Raw genomic sequence first — 22,036 nt, forward strand, 5'->3', positions numbered from 1 at the left:
ATTTGTTGTCACCTTAGAGCTGAGCAGCTGGCTAGTGTACAGTACACACTTCCAAAGACAGCAGGAGGAGATCGAGCAGACTTTTGGAGATTCCGAGGCTTGCGGAGCTCAAAAAGAAATCTCCGGAAAAGCAGAGAAGATCTTTCTGCCCAACCTGTTCAGACAAAGTTTCCTGCCTATGAAAGAGTTGTTCTTCGGGAAGGTATGGCTTTGCTCTTACTGGTGCACATTACAGGTTTGTGTGGTTTGGTTTGGAAAAGCCAATGTAGTTAAGAGTATCTTGCATTTAGTTTAAGCAATTGATATATCTTGACTTCTCTTTTTCCTTCAATTCTAGCTGGGTTTCTCAGACCTGTAACCATTTTTGGTCCAATAGCTGATGTTGCACGAGAGAAACTTGCTAGAGAAGAACCAGATATCTTTCAAATTGCAAGTAAGTGTTATATCAGGTTTTTCTGCAGTTAAGAAGTAGTCAGCTTTCTTTGGCTAGATTGTTTCTACATTATTACTTTAGTTAACATATTTAACAAGACATTGACAATGTAAAGAAACAGACTAAAAGTAAATTCTTCCACTACATTGCTGCTGATAATTCTCTGAAGGAATATTAGTTCTATTTATAGCCACCTCAAATTTGATTTTAATTCCCTATCTTTTCCTGTTTCTAAGTGCTTTTGTAAAGGTGTGATTTTTAAGGCCAAAATGGTGGGTAGACATTCATGTATTATTTGTAATCAGAAGTGTCTTCAATCTGAATTGACAACTTGAGCTATGAAATAGTTTTATTTTAATAAGGGAACGTAGAGTATGTTGTGAATTTACAATAGATTTTTACTGTGTTCTCTTTGCCAGAAAGTGAACCAAGAGATGCTGGTACTGACCAACGTAGTTCTGGCATTATTCGTCTCCACACTATAAAGCAGATAATTGATAGAGTAAGTCCTTTATTGTCTCTGGACTTTTAACACAAGAAAAGTAAAACTCATAACATGAAGTAAAGTGTTGGATGTTTTAAATGTAGAATGATAACTTACTGTGCTTGCTTTAAAAATAACTTTCTTATCTCTCTATTGGTTAATAAAAAAATACTCACTACCCCTCTTCTCCATATTAGTAGCTGCAGCCTCAATGTACTTTTAGGCTTTGTTCCAGAGACTGTTGTCCTCTCTCCATTAAGGCTCTTTTAAGCTCTTTCCTCTTTCATTTAAAGCCAGGGTGTGACATTATAGCTAGAACTGGTTACTTTATTTATGGAGTTTCCCCCACCCCAATGTACCAATTGATCATTAGACAGAATTCTTTTGTGCGAAGACTAAGGGAAAGGGTTCTTCTGTCTCCCTTGGCCAATATCCTTAAAACTTCTAACATGAATGCATTATATGAGGCTCACCTTTTTATTTCCTTACTTAAAAACAAACTAGAAGCCTTTCAGATGCTTAAGTATGAGGGGAGGAAAAAACTATTATAGCAGCAAAGTGGGTATACTGCATGCTGTGTGCTTGATTCCATTGAATGAAAGCTGGCCAAGTTCTGCATTCAGAGTGATTTTGGGTTTTTTTGGGTTTTTTTTTTAATTTAAAGGAAAATAGAGGTGTATAGTGGGACTATGCCTTGTGTTTCAGTCTTTGTTGTTTTCTTATTTACAGAATCCCAATAGGAAACTGCTTATTTTTAGTTCAATGTCTGCTTTTTTAAAATAGAGAGGTTTTTTGAAATAGAGAGTTAAATACTAAAAATCCTAGACTTGGGCAGTCAGTCCTACAGTCCTACAGCCTATGTAAGCTGGTATTGGAATTAGTTTGGTTTTTATTATTCTGTTAATTCAAATAGTGTAAGGATTTAAATCAATACTTTGAAACAGTGAATTTTGTAAAGGTAATACAAAAGCAATTTGTGGCATATATTAAAAAAATTTCATGTAGTATGTAAATGATTCGCTTTTTTGCCTCTGTGCTTTTTGTCACAACAGGACAAACATGCTTTATTAGATGTCACTCCTAATGCAGTGGACCGTCTGAATTACGCCCAGTGGTATCCTATTGTAGTGTTCCTAAATCCTGATTCTAAGCAGGGAGTAAAGACCATGAGAATGAGGTTGTGCCCAGAGTCACGAAAAAGTGCCAGAAAGCTGTATGAAAGAGCTCACAAGCTCCGCAAAAATAATCACCATCTCTTCACAAGTAAGTAATTAGACAGACTGGATTAGAATCTCTGAGAGGGAAGGGGAGGCAAGATGAGAGAAACTTCTTCCTCCAGAATTTTCTGCAAATGGACTAAGTCAGGCAGTGATGGACTTGCTCAGGCTTCCCCATTCAATTACCATTAGTTAATTGGTGTGTGCATTGTTTGCACATGACTGCACAAATGTAAAGCAATCTGAAACATCAAAATGACATTTCTAATAGATCTTGTGGCTGTGCAGGATCATCAGCCAAAATCAAAACTTGAATAAATAGGAAAATGATGTAACTTTATTGTTTAAGTCTGGGTAAACTCAAGCCTCTCTTTATTCTAAGCTACTGTTAATTCAGTGTTTCCTGTGGGATAAAACGTCTCAAGCCCCATCAGGCCTTAAGGTTGCTTTGGATACTAATTTTCACATTACTATTTGTCTCATCGTTACCAGTTTATGTTGCTTTTATTACTCATGGTACAGATACTTCTTGTAGTTCTGCAGAAATCGTAAGTCAAACTAATCTACTGTACTTCTAGCTACCATTAACTTGAATTCAATGAATGAAGGATGGTATGGAGCTCTTAAAGAAGCAATTCAGCAACAACAGAACCAACTAGTGTGGGTTTCAGAAGGCAAGGTAAGAAATAATATTTTTGGGGGGGAAATGGCAAAACTGTATTCATGAGAGGTTTTCTGTTTTTTCATTGTAACGGGTGTCATAGATGGGGTAGATGGTGGAATGAGATTTATTTTTCTGCTTTCCTCCTTTTGACAATCATTTGAAGATCTAAAGCAGTGATGCCTCATGGCTCTGTGAGCTACTCAAAATTGATTTGTCACTATATTAGAGCACTTAATCTGTTAATGAGAGCTGTACAGTTGTCCTTATGCATGTAGCAGTGTAGTAAGGGAACATTTGCTCATTGGCACTGTTAACTGGAGGATATGTTAATGCTGTGAAGATTTTGTGGGGGTTGGATGGGTTTTCATCAAAGAACTTCTGGTTGTTTCACTGCACGGGTTCTAAGGGCTGGGATTGCCTGGTGATGGAATGCATTTTTCATTATCGTGAAAGCAAGTGGCATATTCATGTTCTTTCTGACCTTTTTGAGAACAGTTGTGAGAAAACATGTGAAATCACAAGTTAGTATTCTGTGTTCCCCACTAAAACTTACCTTCTCAAGCTGCATGTTACACTATGCACATTAGGTCCCTCCTCTTAAAGAAGTATTATCAAGAGAGGTGCCAACCACAAGTAAGCAAGTGGTGAATCACCTATTGCTATGGGTTTCTTAATTAGATCTGAATGAGACCTTACCTCCTTATAGGTACCTGCAAAGTCATTATTCGGGTATTATAACACCAATATCATAACACCACTTTCAAGTGCAGCTCTGAATTTTTCCAAGCACTTTGATTTTTGTGGACACTGCACTATCCCCCCGCTCCCTTACACTGATAGTCACCTGGCCCTTTAGTAAAATGAGTCAGAAAGCTGGGCTGCAGGTAACACTTTTAGGTCTAAGCGTAACATATTCAGCGATAGAAACCTGATTTCTTGTCCCCTTTGATATTGTTGCTGTTGAATTTGATAGAATTCCCAAGCTTGACATTGCAAGGAAAAGGGTGTTCTTTAAAAGGTATTTCAATAAATGTGTACCTAATTTTGTTTGCCACAGGCAGATGGTGCTACAAGTGATGATCTTGACTTACACGATGACCGCCTTTCTTACCTCTCCGCTCCCGGCAGTGAGTATTCCATGTACAGCACAGACAGCAGACACACGTCTGACTATGAAGACACAGACACAGAAGGGGGTGCTTATACTGATCAAGAACTGGATGAAACTCTGAATGATGAGGTTGGGACTCCTCCTGAATCTGCTATTACACGCTCTTCTGAACCTGTTCGAGAGGATTCTTCTGGAATGCATCATGAGACTCAGACTTACCCTGCTTATGCATCTCAGGCTCAGCCACAGCCAAATCTCAGAATAGACTCTTCAGGATTTAAACCAACTACTACTCAGCCGGTAAGAAAGTCATTTTATGTACTGACCACTATACATTTACTTCAGGTTTCAAGTTCTCTTGAACAAGAAATGTCCATTTATATTCTGCTTACCAGTGTTGTGTGTGCATACAAAAATCTGTCAACAGCAACAATACATTACAATGAATTGGAAAATCAGCTTGCCCTACCTGTTTTAGTGACTCATTGACAGGAGGGGGATTGAAGTACCATCCTACTTTGATTAAATGTTTTGCTTTTATGATCCTCAACCTAATGAATTTCTCAAAGTGCTAGCGCATGATACTTGCAGTACAATTCATTCTACATCTAGCTGCATTGGTCAGAGCATCACTTAAATTATTTTAATATAAATCAAAAAGTCATACATTGGTTCAATAGCAGTATATTTAAAATATTTTAAACACTTCACAGAAAGCAGAAGCCTCACCTGCAGTCCCTTACCTTTCCCCGTCGCCTGAATCAAACCCTGCAACCTCATCAGCCTCTGCAGTAAATGCAAATGTAAACCTAACTAATGTCAGACTGGAGGAGCCCACTGCTGCTCCTTACAACTCTTACCAACCACAAGCGGGCCCCTTAAGAACACCGAGTGCTGAGGGAGCTCATATAGTACTAAGAGACCAAGAGCCATCATCCTTATCGCCGCATATAGATCCAGCAAAGGTACCTGTGCCACATTGTTGTGCTGATTTCCTGCTATACATCAAGCTAGCACATGATCTTTGTTTTGCCCTTATTTGAAGAATTCCTTCTCATTTTTTTTTCTTTAAGAGAATCATGCAGGTTATAAAAACCAGTTCATCTGAATTGCTAAGCATCATGTAATGTTCTGTGTGCATGGCTTCAAACTCTATCCTGTTCACATCTCAAAAAGATGACTTTTTTAAAATGGCTGCATTCTGTATTTTGATTTTACTTTGTGTGACTTTCTTAGCTTGTCAGCATTCTCATGTTAATGAGGTCTTGAGAAAAATCTTATTTCCCTAAAATTTAAATCATGCCAAATCATTGATCATGAAGTTGATCACAGTTTGTTGAGTGTCTTTATATACTTCTTCAGCAATGCTAGAACTGTTTTAGTCTATTTATATAGTTTACTTCCACTCTTTCCATGTTCTGCAAAAAAGTACGTGTGCCTCCTGCACATCAAACCCCAAACATGTCTTTCTCTTCTAATCTACTTACATGTTTTTTCTTAAAAATATGACTAAAAGTGATCTCTTGAATCACCAAGTTCAGCTTCCTCTGGTTGCAAACATCTGCATCAAATTATTCTGCTTTTAAACAAAATTAGAGCGAATACTTAAAACATAGGTTTGTTTAAAATACTATGTTTCAAGCGCAGCTGCAGTTACTCTTCATTTTAGTTGAGAAGTGTGTCTGTCTCTAACAGGTGTACCGAAAGGATCCATACATTAATGAAGAAGCATCCAGACAAAGCTACGTCTTAAAACAGCCAGCAATGAATCACCCAGTACAGAGACAGGAAAGAGACCCAAATCTGATCTATGAATCCCAGGCTCAGTATGCAGAAAAACAACCGAGTAGGGATTATGAACAGTCAACATATAGGTATGACTCTACAAACTATGTAGATCAATTTTCTCGTGGTTATGACCCTCGCCTACATTATGATGACCGTGTGCCTCCCTATGAGGAGCACTGGACATATTACGAGGACAAACAGCCCTATAACCAAACAAGAACAGCTTATGAAAACCAGCCTCCTAGGGATCTTGATTCCAGACAAAATCTAGAAGAGAGCACAGAACGCAGCTATTACCCAGCACAACCTCGTTTTGAGGAACCCCCTGCAATGAGCTACGATGGCAGACCTCGCTATGAGCATGCGCCCAAAAACTTCAGCTTACCACAAGTGCGATACGAAGATCAACACACGGTTGGATATGACACCCATGGCAGATACAAGCCAGAAGCTCAGCCATACCAGTCAGCCATATCTCGGTCTCCTGAACCCAAGCAGTACTTTGATCCGCATATAAGAGGCTATGAACAAGGTCCTCCTCAAGCTTACAATGCTAAAGCTGGACAATATGAGCCTTCTCATAGCACTTCAGGTGTTTCTCATCCTCCTCCCCCTTCATCACAAACCAAACCAGAAGTTTTGCCTTCCAACAGTAAACCACTGCCTACACCACCATCTCTAGCTGAGGAAGAAGAAGATCCAGCCATGAAACCACAGTCTGTGCGAAGTAGGGTTAAGATATTTGAAAGGAGAAGATCCCCATCTTTGGAAAAAATGAAGGATACTAGTGATACATCAATTGTCAAGGTAAGTCATTTAAGGTTTTTTAGTTCCTGATTTTTTGCAAGAAGTGAAATATTGTCTCAGAAACAAAGCTTTACTGCTTGTGAAATAGCCTTTTAGCAACCTAAATGTGGTATGTTTAAAAAGCAGAAGATGAACACTTCTTGTGAATACACTGCCAGGATCTTGCTATACTGAAAACTCTTCTAGTTCTTCTTTTGCTAGTATTTGTTTTTCCTTCTGGGGGAAGGGAAGGTAGTCTTAGTTTCCTTAATCATAAAGTGCTTTATCCTTCTAAATGTTAGAATTTAAGAAAATATGCTGTCCTTTTCTTTACAGCCTCCAGAACTAGCACCTAAGCCTGCACTCACAAGTGTGAGTGGTCCAAAACCAACTTCTCAAAGCCAGTATGAGCATGAGAAAACAACTTACAGGTAGATGCACAACTGATTAAATTTAGTTTTCAATATGAGTTTAGAATATTCAGAAACATATCTCAGTATTTCGAATTGGAAACTGCAGAGAGGAGTCAGAGTGTGTCAGTATGGTTTGTGTCTCGATAGTAAAGCGGGGAATCAAGTCAGTTCTTGTGGGTGTGGTTGCTAGGAAGTGGGGGAAAGACTGTTTTTTCAGCATTTTTGAGGAAGAAACTTACTAAGTATCTCTTACTTTTTTTTATCTTTAATTGAGATAATTAGAAAGCAAAACAAAGGGGAAAAGGTATGGTGTAAGGGAAATAAGGATTTTCTTTCCTTATGGTATGTCACAGCTGTCTGATTTCCATGCAATATAGGTAAAAAGGCAAGGTGTGCAATTACAACAATTATAATTCTTTTATAATAATTATAACACATTGATTGCTTTATTACTTGCTAGGTTATAAAATAGAATTGCAATATGCTTGTTCAACTGGGCAAGGCAACTGTATATTATTCTTCTTGGTCAGGGCCCCAGAACCACAGAGACCTCAAGTGAAGCCACCTGAAGATATTGTGCGTTCCAACCATTATGATCCTGAGGAAGATGAGGAGTATTACCGCAAGCAGCTCTCCTACTTCGATCGCAGGAGTTTTGAGAATAAGCCATCGGCACAGGTTCCTGCCAGCCATCACTCTGAGCCCACCAAACCAATACATTCACAGAATCAGCTGAATTTCAGCAATTATTCCAAGTAAGTTTGCCTTGTTTGGTTTTTTTAATTTGAAAAAGGAGGGAGGCATGTAGGACTAAAAATGAAATCCTGCCTGTGTTCAGTGGAATTCCAGGGACTTGGGGTACTGAAATGGAATTTTGTATTCATAAAGTCTGTTTCTCTGTTTAGGTGTAGCTTCAGTTTAAAAACACATTCTGCATGCATTTGTTCTTGTGCACGTTAGCCATGTTTGACATTAGGAAACTGAGCCTTTAGGGAATATTGCTGAGGCCAGAATTTAATCTGGTGATGGAAACATCTGTTTCCTGTATTGTTTTGCTTCCTTGATTTGGAACATTTTGATACAGAAATTGTGTGAAAACTCATACACAGATTTAGCTCAGGTAAAGAGCTGGCTATTTTGGAGGGTACTTAAACAAACTTTTGGAATACTCTCCACAGTTACCTAAATGCATTTTCATTCAAATGTAACAAGATGTTTGTACCTGTAACTGTGAAGAGCTATCTTGGCTTGCTGCATGCAGCCTGAAAATTTGGCATTTTTGAAGGCTTCAATTGTATTCCTCTTGAAACATGGACTATTCAGGTCAAGCTGAGAATCTGGCAGCTGATAATCTCATTAATGTAAATGAGATCTTTAGAATGAAATATTAAATAGCTAGCTGAAGTTTTACAATGTTAAGTATATGTGCAAGGTGTCTTCCATGTACTTGATACACCATGTTCCAGTGCTTGTCTTAAGGATTTGAGCTGGGACTTGGGAATCCAGTTTTTAGTTGTTTGATCATTGTGATCTTCCATTGTCCTTCTTTGTGAACAGAGAATATTGGAATATTTTTAAAAGCTTTGTAGGTTTTAAATGTTTCACTTTTTTTTCCCTAATGAAGTCTATATTGGGTATCTGTAACCAGTTCTGGTTTTTAGGCAAGGATGCTTCATAGCCTTCCTTTTCACTTGCCCAGTGGCCCAGTGTCTTCTGGTGAAAAGATGAGACTTTAGCTGTTCTGCTTTCTGGGTACCATAGCCTAAGAAAGTTGTCCTGGCTGGCCTCATTGCAGTAATTTTGAAAATTCCACTCTCCCACAAAAAAACCCCAGTGTTAGTCATAGATGATCCATTTTGGTCTGTTGGCATGGACTGTTGCCACTGAAAATGCAAGTCATGCTTCGGGAGATGTGTGCAGAGCATTCATCAAGTAATTGTGAGGATTGTAAAATTCTTCAGATGGAGAGTGTTGTAAGCTTTCATTTTAACTTTGTTATTCTGCAGTGTTGTCATGGTGAAAAGCATGAGAGACAGACACAACTCTAGAATTTTTGCTGCAGAACAGCTAATGGTTGAGATTGTTCCATACTTCTACCTACCACTTCTGTCTGCTGTGACACTTGTATTCTTTGGCTGCTCAGTTGTTCTTGTTTTGATTGTGAGTTAGGGTATAACTTCAGGGCTTGTACTTATGGGAAGGTGACCTCTTACTGCCACAGAGGAGTAAGATAGCACTGGTTTTAAGGCTGACAATTTCATGTATCATGGGGGACAAGCATGTGTTGTGGTTTTGCTTTGTGAAAGAATGTAACCCTTAACAGGAAGGGACAGACATGGGAAAGAAAATTTATCCAGGGTAGTCCATTGCAAATAGACAAATACTAAAATATTAATGTAAGTGGAAAGAGATAAACAAGAACACTGCTCAGTTGGACAGTACTGCCTCTCATACACTGCAGTGTCCTTGTGTGGAAACACAAACCAATGCTGTCTTGAGAAAGCATTCATATTTAGGACTCACCAGCTTCCACATTTTTTCCTGTTTATTGCTCAGTATAAATCTTTTTTCACAGTGAATTTCTATGGTAATTGCTATTCTGTGAATAAACTTCTAAAAATAAACAGGACTAAATTTGGATTATACAGGAACTGTTGATTATGCAATCTCTTGCTTCTGAATAATCCGTATAATGTATTCTGGGTACAGAGGACAGATTTTATTTATTCATGAGCAATAGCTACAACTTTCTTACTGTTAAATATTAATGTGAAATATCAAATTATGTAAAGTTCTTTGCCACTGAGTAAGTATGGTAACAGTATGTATTTTTCCCACTACAAATTATTTTACTCTTATATTTTGTTAAGGGTTTATTTTCATAGTTTAGGAAATTTATGTCATTGCTAAAGCTGCTTTGTAGGGATAATGCCATGTCTGCATGTTACAGTTGTCAGGAACTGTAGAATAAGGGATAGTTTCTCTTGATGTGAGAAAACAGTAGAACTTGTAAATGGGTGCGTTTCAGTGGATCTAGTTGAACCAATCTGAGGCAGATATCCCCATGGCTGAGAGCAATGGATTTGTTGCTGCTTGGTTCATTGTAGTTACTTGCTTTAGCTTGACATGCTGCAGAGTGAGGTAACTCAGCAAGTTTCTGTACTGACTATGGTTGAATACTCATATGAGCAGCTATAGCCTCAGCTGAGGAGGTGGTGAGGAACAGCATCCAGATTCCTGGGTGTCCTAGCTGGAGTTTATTGAAGATCAGCAATGCAGTTGTACCCACAGGCTTACTAACTTGTGTCCCACTGGTTCAGTCTAGGGGTTCATTTCTGCTTCCTTTCAAATTAAAGTAGCAATTTTGTAATGAAGATTAAGTGGGAAGCAGGTTAGAAAACAGCCTATCAATTATTAGGGGAACTTCATTTATACACTTACAAGCTGTTAGGAATCACCGTGCTGTGGATCATTTTGGCTGCATTCAGGTTCTGAGCAGTGTGGATAGGATTGTGTCTCATCCTCAGTCAGGAGCCTGTGACATAACTGTGCTTCCTGCCGAACTCAACTTTGTGCTCTCCTCTTCTCCCTTCATCAAAATGTGCTACCCTTCCACATCTATTTGTTCTCCAGGAAGCTGACAAGCAGTTCTGATCAGCTATGGAGTGTTGGGTTTTTTGGTGGGCTTTTGCAGGGCTGCCCTCCCCTGGTTACTGTCTCCCTCTGGGAAGCAGTGATTTCAGGTGGGCAGTTTTCTGAGAGAGAGCAGCTGCTATGCACCAGGAATAAAGGCAACAGTGGGTGAGCATGCAGTGGTGACTCCTGTTGCTGGATAAGTGGCTTTAGATAAAATGAGTGGAATGGGAGCTTTGCGATAGATCTAAAATGATCTTTTTTTTGCAGCGCTTATTTTAGAGATACATTCATACCAATGCTGTTTAGATCATTGATAATCGCATTTGTGTGGTCATCAAGCAGACTTTCAAAAGTTTTTCAGCCCTTTTCTTAGTTCCATTGCATAGTTCTCTGAAGCACTAAGATGGTTGGTGTCTAGAATTCTTACCTGTTAAATATTTATGAGCATACAGAAAGTGATGGAATGAGGGAAAGCTGTCCTTATGTACAATGTATTTTCTTGCTACATATAAGCAAGGTAAGTGTTACAAATCAAGTGGAGACATCAGTATACTTACACAGTTACTTGTACTCTCTGTCTCTCTTAATATTCATAGACAGTTGTTTGAAGATGTCCTTTTAGATACTGTTGAACACAACCAGAAGCATTTCATGGTGTAGGCTCTGCTGTTGGATGAGCTGATGTGTTGTAGGAACAGTTGCTATGAATGTACCCTCAGTATGTGATCTGCAGTACAATACAAAACTATTGTCATTCTGTGAATGTTACGACTGACAAAGTTGTTTCAAATGGGACCATAAGTGAGAGATAGTTAGGATATGTGATTTATACTCTGTTAATTTCTTTCAATGTATTGAATAACTTCATTTATACAAATTGTAACAAATGGCTTAGTGTAATCTCATTCAGAATTTTAATATATGCCAATACAAGATCTTGACTACCTCCTAATTCACTGACCAAATCTCATATGGAGTATAGTATGTGATCATTGTACATATGCATATGGTAAAGGTTTTGTCAGAAACCTCTCTGTGAATAGTGTCTCTTTGTTTCAACAACCTTGTCATATGACAGCTGCTAGGACTAACATAAAAAGTGTGAAGAAATAATATGCTCAAGATAGAATGACTATTTTCTTTCATTCTTCTATTGCTGTTTGCTTTGCCATCACCTAGATTTCTTGGCTCTTACACTAGCTATGACTACTTGAAAAGGAACATCAAGTGGTAAGACTGTTGTTGATGTGAGGATGTTTTCAGGTGTCCTCTCACTGTTACATTTCATCACAGGCATTATGTGCACTTAAAATTTGAAACACAAATTCTGGAAGTAAGTGCAATACATATATTGTAGTCTGAAATTACAGATATTTATGAAATCAATCATTTCCTGAAATAAACTTGTGGATAAATATTTTTAGCATAAGAAAAATGTTTTGAAAATAATATTTTAAAATTACCTACACCATGCACATAAAGCTAGTGAAGCTTAAGCTGATTACATTTCTAATTAAGATGGCATTGTTCAAATACTAGGTGTATTTAGAGAAGTTATACTAGAATCCGTTGTCCTGTTGGCTAATTATGCCTTTGAAAAACAACCCCAAAAAGAAGTGGATTTATGTTTTGATTTTGAAGACCCATGAAATTAGAAAACACTTTCATTGAAATTACTCCAAATGAAGTTGAAAAACTAAGATCTAGTAGGCAATTATGCAAATACACCTGAAATGTCATCTGCCTTTTGTTTGCCTTGGTTTGTGTTACTAATCTTCTCAAGGTCAATGTTGTCTTAATCTCTTGTGCTTATCAGTGAATGTTTTTATACTTGAGACAGGTGGCTATTCAAGAAGATAATGTTTTAATGTTTATAGGAAGAAATGGAAATCAGGTGATCATAGAAGACAAAATAACAGTGAATACAGGAGTCATGAGGAAACCAAACATACAAATGTTTGTTTTTTAATTCTATTTCAACAGGGGGAAACCAACTGATACTGAATCAATGGATAGACCTGTTGGTGAAAAACGCTATGAGCCAATCCCTCAAGTTACAACTCCTCCTCCTGCTCCTTCAGTCCAGTACACACAGCCACAATCAATTAATAGTCCTGTCCTGTCTCTCCCAGCACACCACAAGCCTGCACTTTCTGAAGGTGAGCAGTTATAAAGCTGCCCTCTGTGCTAGCAGCTATTGCTTATCAAGTGCTTGTGTGGCTGCTTCAGCATGTCTACATGGGCAGCTGTGTTGTTCTGTAACTGAAACTTGGAATCATTCTTATTGAAAATAGTTTCTTACTGTAGTGAGATTAAGTTTTATGAAATTATTTTGTTATTCTGTCTGAAACCAGGTAGCTTCCAGGTGTTAGTAGTACCTATAACTGTCTCAGTTGTCTCAGCAAAGATGAAGTAAAACTCCTTGTGCTTTGGACAAGAATTCTTTTGATATGAGTACCTGTAGGCTTCTTAAAACTGAAGAAAAAGTTGTTTTCACTTTCACATTGAGGGGATTTCCCAGTTCCTATGAATTTTTTGGTTTGTGCAAGTACACAGTGGTTTTTCAATACTGTTTTCTGGGAGTTTGATCATGATATAAACTAGTCTAACCTTTTCATTGAAAAGTCTTACCATTGTCTCCAACATGTTTAATGAAATGTCAGGTAACTTGCTTGAATGTACAAAATACAATAGGAAGATCTAAGAGAGCTAAACTGAACCTGTATATATTTTATACTGAAAATTTAAGAATTTACTAAAATGCCACAGTGTGTGTGACTAGGCGTTTCTGATAGTTACTGACAAGTTCTGGTATTCTCATTTTCTTTGTAGTTAACTCTGTGTCTGATGCTCCTCCACCTCAGAATAAGTCAGCAATTTTCAGATCCTCTAGAGAGGACACTGTGCAGTCCACCTTTTACCCTCAGAAAAGCTTCCCTGACAAAGGCCCTGTTAATGGAACTGAGCAGATTCAGAAGACTGTCACTCCCTCCTACAACCGCTTCACAACCAAACCTTACACGAGCGCTGCAAGGCCCTTTGAGCGCAAGTTTGAAAGTCCGAAATTCAACCATAATCTCTTGCCAAATGAAGCTCAGCATAAACCAGAGTTGCCATCAAAATCTTCAAATTCTCCTCAACCAATTCTGAAAGCACACAGCTCATCGCAGCCTCCCGAGTTTGAGAGTGGAATGGACACCTATGCTGTACAGGTCGACAAGCCTAAATATCAACCAAATAATGTTAATGCTGTGCCTAAAGCCATTCCTGTAAGGTAAGCTGCTGCTCTGTTTCTTTCCACTTGTACATCTATAGGTCATCTGTGAAACCTGTGAAAAAATGCAGCTTTTTTATTCTGCTTCCAATTGCTGTTGATGTTACAGTTGAAAGATTGATACTATGATTCTGAATTCTGCCAAAGGACAAATACTTAAAATGTGTCTTATGTTCCTGTACTGTCTTGTATTCCATTATTAGGAAGTGGCATGGTTTTTATTTCCTATTTTGCATGCTAAATTACAAATTTTCTGGTACATGGTAATCATTTATCCTCACAATTTATTTCTGGAAGATGGAATTCATTTCTAAGGGTAGTTGTTGCACCAAATTGTATTGATTGTGTGAGTAGAGAGACCTCATGGTACATGTGCATAAGGGATACTTTAAAAATACTTGTGAAAAGTGAAAGTAACTTTTGCAGTTTCCTATTGGTTCTCTTTACTGCGAGATAAACCAGCAGCTGCTTAATTGCAACTCATGCTTGCCTAGTATGCTTTAATTTATAGGACCTATGTCAAAAGCAACAGATATTGTTACAATCCTAAGCTGTCTGCTGACTTCTTAAATTCTTTTAACTGATAGTTACAGAATGCTGTTTTATTTATGTTTTATTTCAAAATAGTACTAATGCATGAACCAGACTTAAAATTTTGCTGTTTGTCCTATTTGTTCTTAAGCACCTGAGAAGTTTTATGCTATATAATTCTGTAGACTGCTACATTTTTAAATGACTGGTTCTTTGAGTGAAATGCTCTAGAAAATGTTCTGAAATCTACATCAAGGTACATAGAAATTACAAGTTTCTCTTAAGTTAAAGCCTGGCAATCTGGAAAAATGTGTGTAATTTTTTTTTTTTTTACAAGCTTTGTTTTCAATATATATAAGAATAGAAGGGTTCAGTGTGACTTGAATAAGAATTATTAGTTCTTATGGTATTAAAGTCAGAATGGGGTTTGGGGACGAAAAATAAACTTTCAGATGTTAATTGCATTTATTTTTATGAAGCTGAAGTGTGTAGCTGGGGTAAGCTCTTTCTGTAGAATGCCAGAAGCATGGAGTTGGAAACACAACATTCAGGTGGTCTGAATTCTTGCTTTAACTACTTGCTGAATGTTTTCAGAGTTTGTGAGATTTGGTGGTTTTGTGTTTGTTTGTGGTTGGTTGTTGGGGGGTTTCTTTGTTTTGGGTTTTGTTGGGTGGAGTTAAACTTTTTTGCCACAGAGTTTCACAGGAAGGAAATGCTGATAAAACTGCTAGGCTTTCTGTCTTTTCAGCCCTACAGCACTTGAGGATGAGGAGGAGGAAGATGGACACACCGTTGTAGCCACAGCAAGAGGCGTATTTAACAGCAATGGTGGTGTATTGAGCTCCATAGAGACTGGAGTTAGTATTATTATACCACAAGGAGCCATTCCAGAGGGAATAGAGCAAGAAATATATTTCAAAGTCTGCAGAGACAACAGTATACTTCCACCTTTGGATAAAGAGAAAGGTAACAGCTGGCACTGTACACTGTTCTATTATTTAATACAATTAGTTTCCAACAAGAACAAAATAGAATATGAAAGTAACCTTAATATGCTTCAATATTTTTCATTTTGAGATTGTAGCATGTTCTATTGAAGAGTCACTTGAGTGAGAAACAATCTTGTGAAGTGGGTTTCTTTACTGACAGGCCTAAACGTTCATATTCTTCTCTAAATTGAGTTACTGAGTAGCTCTGCAGTGTAACTGTAATACCTTGAACATATTTCAAGAAAAATCAGTAACAGGTTTTTCTTTCTCTTAACTCTAGGTGAAACACTTCTTAGCCCCTTGGTAATGTGTGGGCCTCATGGACTAAAATTCCTGAAGCCAGTGGAGCTCCGCCTGCCACACTGTGCGTCTATGACCCCTGATGGTTGGTCTTTTGCTCTAAAATCCTCCGACTCCTCGTCGGGTATGCTGTCCTCCCTCTGTCCTTTTGGGGCTTTTGGGTGCTATCGTATAATTTAAGTTATTTTGGCTAAAGGTGATGCTGTGTAATATAAAAACTCAATCATTGTATTTGTGTCAAACTCTCCCATTTCACTTTCATTACAAATGTCTTTCTTACATTTACTCATGGTGCAAATTCATAGCTAGAACCATGATAGCAGAAAAAGAGTAATATCTCTAGTCTATTAAATATTACCGTATTTTTCTATTCTGTCTTCTTTCTTGAGGACTGCTACAGCTGAATACACTTGAAATGATAGTCGCACTAAAATTGAGAGGAAATGAATATGTACCTCTGATTGGCCTTTGTAATATAACTGGTGTTTGTCTGTTGCTTAATTAACCATATAGGACTCTGGCAAATCTTAACAATCTGCATGCTCATAAATCATGATTTAACGCTTGTTAACTGTTTCCATGTGTGCAAGTTGATGCTAACAATTGGGTCATTTAAGAAAACTATAGTGTTCAGTAAAAGCATATACAATTTATTCTAATGTAGCTGGTTTTTCCAAAAGACTTTTCTTGCTTGCTCCTACCTATCTCTCCTCTACTGCCTTTATCCAGAAGTCTCTGGTTGATAGTAAAAGTTGCAACTAGGTTGCAATTTTATTTACCTGTTCATTTTTACCTCACTGTGGCTTTCTGGGATGAGGGAGAGAATGTATTGGCTGAAATTGTCAGTGAGGAGCCTAACTGAGAATTCTGGGCAAGTTTCAAGCAATTTCATGTAACGGCTGTGAGGTTACAGAGATTTAAAAAGGAACGTTTGCACATCTGGGGAAAAAGTCTTAAGGTTTTATTCAGCTACTCTCCAAATTTATGGTGGAAGGTTCAAGCCATTAATGTGCACATGTGATCTGAGTACTGAGTGAACAATGTACTTCTGTATACAGCATTTAAGCCACCATGTATGCATATCTTCTGTCACTAATGTATCTATCACTGTCAACACCAAAGCACTGATGCTTTGAAAAATTAAAGCATCAATCCCCTTCATGGGGAATCAATAATCTAGAGGTATTAATGGCAATAATTTCTAGTTGTTTTTTATAAGCTATTCTATGCATGTGTTGCATGCATCTATTTAACAATGTGTGTATACATGGCAGTGTTAAAACACGGGCTCATAAACGATAGGGTCCCAAAAGATATGACAACTATGTACAAAAGCAACACAGCACTTCCTTTGTAACTAATAGCACCTGTTCATGAACTTACTTGAAGTGAAGGGAGAGGACTCAAATGATCTAAACAATAACTGAAGTTCCTGAGACATTTTCCTCCCTTTCCAAAGTGGGATGTGTGTGTGCGCGCATGTGTGGGTGAAAGCAAGAGCGTGTATATTTAAACCCTAACACTTTCTGTACTGTAAATATAACACCACATTCTGTTAATCTGAAATGGGATGTATATCATAACATTGCTCTTTTGAGACAAACTTAAAAATTAGGCAATTCTGTCTTATGATATGTAAGTAGACCATACTGTGTCTTAAATAAATAATTGTTTTCTCTCTTTCTAAATTAGTTGGTTATGGGACTCTGATTCTTGGGGTGGCTTTATTATAACAGTTTATACAATTCTGGGGTTCTCTCTCTTCAGTCGTCTGCTCTACCTCATCTTTTCTCAATGTATCCATGTTCTGTCCTAAAAGTGACATTCATTTGCACTTACTAACATCCTTTCTGCCACATTTAAGCCTCATGCATTGGTATGTTACTGTTAAACCCCTTCAAAAGCTTGACTGATTCTGGTATTAAAACTAACCGAGGAGAAAAGTTGCCTTTTATGGCCACACTGATTAGAACATAAAAAATACCAAGTGATCTCTTTGTTTTCCTTTTCAAAGCAGTTATATGGGAAAATATGGGTAAAACATTCTCAATAGCTATGTATCCTTACTGTGTATTTAGAAGGAAAGGTTGGAAACAGGTCTGCCTGTCTCATGTGCAAGACTAGGACCCGACCATCTTGCAGTCCTGTTCTACTCTTCTAATATATTTGATCATATGAGTTTTGAATGGAATTTCCTGAATCTATGAAAGGAAAAACTTTCCAGTATTGTTGAGGTTTTTGACTGAAATAAGCAGTCTCAGCTGGTTGCAGTAAATTCATTTGTATCTCTAACTACACATCGGCCACTTCTATTCTTTGTCACTACGTTAGATGTTGCCATCACTCAGTGCGCTGTGTACTTCATTTTGTTTTCATGAGTTCTTCAAGAAAGTTACATGGAATTTGTATCATTCTCACTTAATACAGAGGTCTCAGGTGTTCGCTCAGGTGTGTGACTGGGTTCTTTAGCTTGTTATGCATTTTTCAAGGCAGATTTATTTGGCCAAGCTATTTAATGTCATTTATCTGAAAGGCTTAAGAGAACTTCAGTGCATTTTCACCTTCTGCCATAGTGGGATTATCACACCTTGTACAGTGGCAACACTTGGTAGTGATTTTTGGTGTGTAAATGAAGAATTGTCTCCACTTAAGAGACAATTGACTATACAGATGGAATTGGAACCTTTGGTCTGGTGAGGTGGCTGCTGATGACATTCTGTTGTAACAGATTGTTACCCAGAACCTTTGACCACAAGTAGATAAGATCTGTTGCAAAGTTTTTTATGTACCAGTTCACTGGAATCCTTTTTTAGTACTTCATGCTTTTAAACACCTATACTGGATGTAGCTGCAAAATGACTACAATCCTGTCTACAGTCATTCTCATCATAGAAAATAAAACTACCAATGTGTCATAGTGCTTAGTTACAACATGAATTCTGATTTGCCTCATCCGTGTTCAAAACTGCTCCAAGACACTTCAAATGCATCTTACCGCATTAGCTTTTGAAATGTTGTTTTGGCTTTTTTTTCACTGGCAGTTTAGGAAGGAGCTGGTGAACACCTGATTTACTGCTAACAAGCCTCAAATGGAAAGCACTATGTTGGTGCTGTAGAGTAGTATGAGTAATATTTAACAATTCCTGAGCGCCACAGCATCTTTTTTTAATAACTGACCTATGTTATATGATAATGAAGGGATATTTTTTTATTAACATGCAAACTGCAGGGTTTTTTAAACCAACAAACTAAACAGCAACAAAGGAAAAAAAAACCAAAAGAGGTGTTGCTTCAGAACTTAAAAGCTCCTGTCCAAAAGCTTGGTTGTTTCAAGATGTACACTGTGTGACAGCAGATACTAAACACCAGCATTGTGTTTTCCTCCCACAGGTGACCCCAAAACCTGGCAGAACAAGTCTCTTCCCGGGGATCCAAACTATCTTGTTGGAGCAAACTGTGTCTCAGTCCTAATTGACCACTTCTAAATATTAAGTTAGCTGACTGAGTAAATAATGTGAAACTGAGATGGACCTTACATATAAACTGAACCACTCTATCAAGTATTAACTGTTCTATAAGTGATAATGGATCTTAGTGTTTAAGCATCTTGCTTTAACTAACAACGACTTAGCAAGTACACTCTTTGAACCATGGTCACAATACATGCCACAAGCAGGGAGTGTACAGGGGGAACAAGGTGGGGGTTTTGCAGGTTCTGTATGCTTTGGTTTGGTTGTTCTTGTGTGTTGGGTTTTTTAGGTTTTTTTTTCTTTTTTGTTGGGTTTTTTTTTAATTTTCTGTTAAAGGACACTTACTAGTATTTTGTTGTTATCTGAAAGTACCAATGAAATTCTACACAGAGGAACTAAATTGATTTCATACTCCAGTGTCGAAAACACAGATTTTGGCCTGCGTTTTTGCGACTGTGTGTTTTTAACTCACAAGACTACATTTTGGTCTCTGGTTTTTAAATGACTTTTGGTGTACATGTCTAATGAAATGGCAGTCAGCTTGGGGTAGCACAGTTTAGATGTTTTCCTCTGCTGAGAGGTAATGCAAACACATCTACTTGCTGTAAATGGAAACATTGTCCTGAGAACCGGGGGGAGGGGGAAAAGCATGTGGGATGACTATGGTTCAGTTGCCTCTGTGGATTTGTAAATTAACCACATTATTACAAACCTATTAACCAGCAGGGATGCCTTACCCTCATGTTTTTAATAGTCTTAGCTCTCATAGTTCTCTGTATTAAGTTTGTATGGCTTTTGTGCTTACTTAGATATTATATCATGAGAGACTGGGATGGGGGGGAACAACAACAAAAAATTGTGAGTTTGGTTTAGAGAATGAGTATTGTTTGTGTTCATCAGCCAGAAGAGAACCAGAAGAAAATGATGGTATGTTTTCTGCTATGCATTTGAAAATTTATAGATGTTATAGACCGCTTGTATATAATGCGTGCATACCACTTTTGTTTTTGGTTTGTAAATTAACTTTTATAAGCTTTACCTTTTTATATATATAAATATATATAAAAACAAACAAAGTTTCTTAAGGATATCTTTGTATTCTCATACCTTTTGAGCCTTGAACTTTGACATCTGCAGCAATAAAGCAGCATTTCTACAATATACAAACGAGGACATTTTTTAAAAATGCACAAAGTTGTTACCTTTTAAAGTGCTGCATTTAAAGAATATAACTCGGAATTCTCTACTTTGATTAAATTCTTGAAAAGTATCCCTACTGTAATTTGTCATAAGGATGCTGTACTATGTGCCCTGAAATGTATTTTTTTACTAATAGACAATTTATTACGGCACAATGGCACTACTACTGTTTAGATAATATACCACTGCATTCTGTTAATGAGTTATTAGCTATTCAGGTGTGGCTGATTTTTTTTTCTCTGCAGTTATTAAAATTACACGTTTCTAAATATACAGAATAAAACTGTTTTTAAAATAATAAAGATGATTGTAGTACCTTATTGCTTCTGAAATGCATTTATGTGTACATAACACAATTTTGATTTTATTTTTTCTGTGTAAGCAGACAGCTGGATTCTGCCATATGTTGATACATGTAGCAGAACTCTTTTGTGAAGTTAGTTGGAGTTGTCTACAGCAGGGCTTCTGAAATTATGAGCTCCAGTGTGGATCCATTGGAATTACCCAATACAAGTAGGAGTGGTAGACTTATCTCTTGGATCGTTGTGTTGGTGCTACTTTACTTGTCACACCTATTCTTCCAAAAACTGTGGTAGTGTTCTGGCATGTAGATTTACACATAGTATAGCTATATAATTTTAAAATTATTCCTACAGAATCCCATTATCTGTTTGAAGTATTCCATGGCTAACTTAGTATTATGCTATCAGGGAAAATAAGTTCTAAAATATATTTTTTAAAAATGCTGGGAAACAGTGCATAACCCTGATGTTTCCATTCTGTACTTCTACTTACAAGTAAGTTTTGTTTCTCAGGTATGACTTAGCCCAGAAGATGCATTCACTACTGTTACTGCTCCTCCTCATGGCTTATCTCACTCACTAGCAGAGCATGAGACACTGAAAAGTCCTTGGCTTAGGGTAAGCACTACTTGACAAAACTAAAACATCAGTGTTAGCAACAGGAATGTAAGGAAGTTCAAAGTACAGCACAGTACCACCTACTAAGAAAATTAGGTCTATCCCAGAGAAAACTAGGACCATGTGAAACACTACAAAAGGAGTCAGGCAGACTTGAGGCACCCTGGCATTACACTGCATGAACTACCTGCAGTGGTGGTTTTTGTGTCTTGGGTATCCTGAGTCCAGCGTGCTGTAAGGTGTGACTGTCATCTGATTTTACTGTAGTGATCCAGATAGCATCTTTCTGCTCTTCTGTTTTTTAGAGAGTGTAGACTTAGGCTTTTCTATCAAAAGGGGAAAAATGACAGATTTTGCTCTGTTGCAGTTTCATAAATGAAACGAGAAAGCTGATGCTGTTCAAAAATGTGGCAATTCTCTACTGCAAAGCAGCCTGTTGAAGAAACTGTCTTTTGCTGTCTGCCTGTAGGAAGACAAAAGTTTGTCAAAGTGTCTGATTTAAGCCACACACGTCTTCTTTCTTGTTAAATCCTAATGCTTTTGTGTTAAATCAATGCCAGTTTAACACAGAGAACGAGACTAAAACAACACATTTATTTTAAAATAATAGTGGTTTTGAAACCTTTATCCTTGCAAGAGGTTGCTTTTATTACATATTTTATATACGCTAGACTCTGCAGGAGGTAAGTTCACCTGTAATACTTTAATATTGTTTCTAATTACTGTTTAATGTGAAGTTCAAAAATTGCATCTCTGAGTTCTTCCTGTTTGTCTCAGTGAAGTCCTGGTCAGCTTTGGCCCTGCAAATTGTGCAGAAGTG

The 22,036-nt window shown here is 37.6% G+C and overlaps 1 protein-coding gene across 9 annotated transcripts in view; it reads left to right on the plus strand.

Annotated features, from left to right (window-relative positions):
* TJP1 (tight junction protein 1) overlaps positions 1 to 20,598 on the plus strand; it is a 158,956-nt gene extending 138,358 nt beyond the window's left edge. For 2 of the 9 annotated variants that reach the window (XM_085070783.1, XM_085070789.1), the window contains 16 exons: positions 18 to 202; positions 338 to 433; positions 853 to 935; positions 1,970 to 2,180; positions 2,713 to 2,813; positions 3,856 to 4,209; positions 4,623 to 4,874; positions 5,605 to 6,504; positions 6,820 to 6,914; positions 7,427 to 7,651; positions 11,712 to 11,762; positions 12,516 to 12,691; positions 13,365 to 13,806; positions 15,086 to 15,303; positions 15,607 to 15,750; positions 19,017 to 20,598. In XM_085070783.1, the coding sequence (XP_084926909.1) occupies positions 18 to 202; positions 338 to 433; positions 853 to 935; positions 1,970 to 2,180; positions 2,713 to 2,813; positions 3,856 to 4,209; positions 4,623 to 4,874; positions 5,605 to 6,504; positions 6,820 to 6,914; positions 7,427 to 7,651; positions 11,712 to 11,762; positions 12,516 to 12,691; positions 13,365 to 13,806; positions 15,086 to 15,303; positions 15,607 to 15,750; positions 19,017 to 19,111 (3,628 nt within the window). In that variant the 3' untranslated portion in view covers positions 19,112 to 20,598. The remainder of the gene's footprint in view (positions 1 to 17; positions 203 to 337; positions 434 to 852; positions 936 to 1,969; positions 2,181 to 2,712; positions 2,814 to 3,855; positions 4,210 to 4,622; positions 4,875 to 5,604; positions 6,505 to 6,819; positions 6,915 to 7,426; positions 7,652 to 11,711; positions 11,763 to 12,515; positions 12,692 to 13,364; positions 13,807 to 15,085; positions 15,304 to 15,606; positions 15,751 to 19,016) is intronic. The other 7 variants (XM_085070784.1, XM_085070786.1, XM_085070785.1 and 4 more) reach the window with 7 other exon arrangements.
* Positions 20,599 to 22,036: the final 1,438 nt, after the last annotated feature.

This window comes from Lichenostomus cassidix, chromosome 10 (genome assembly GCF_008360975.1).
Source record: "Lichenostomus cassidix isolate B80296 chromosome 10, HeHo_3.0, whole genome shotgun sequence".
Lineage (NCBI taxonomy): Eukaryota > Metazoa > Chordata > Aves > Passeriformes > Meliphagidae > Lichenostomus > Lichenostomus cassidix.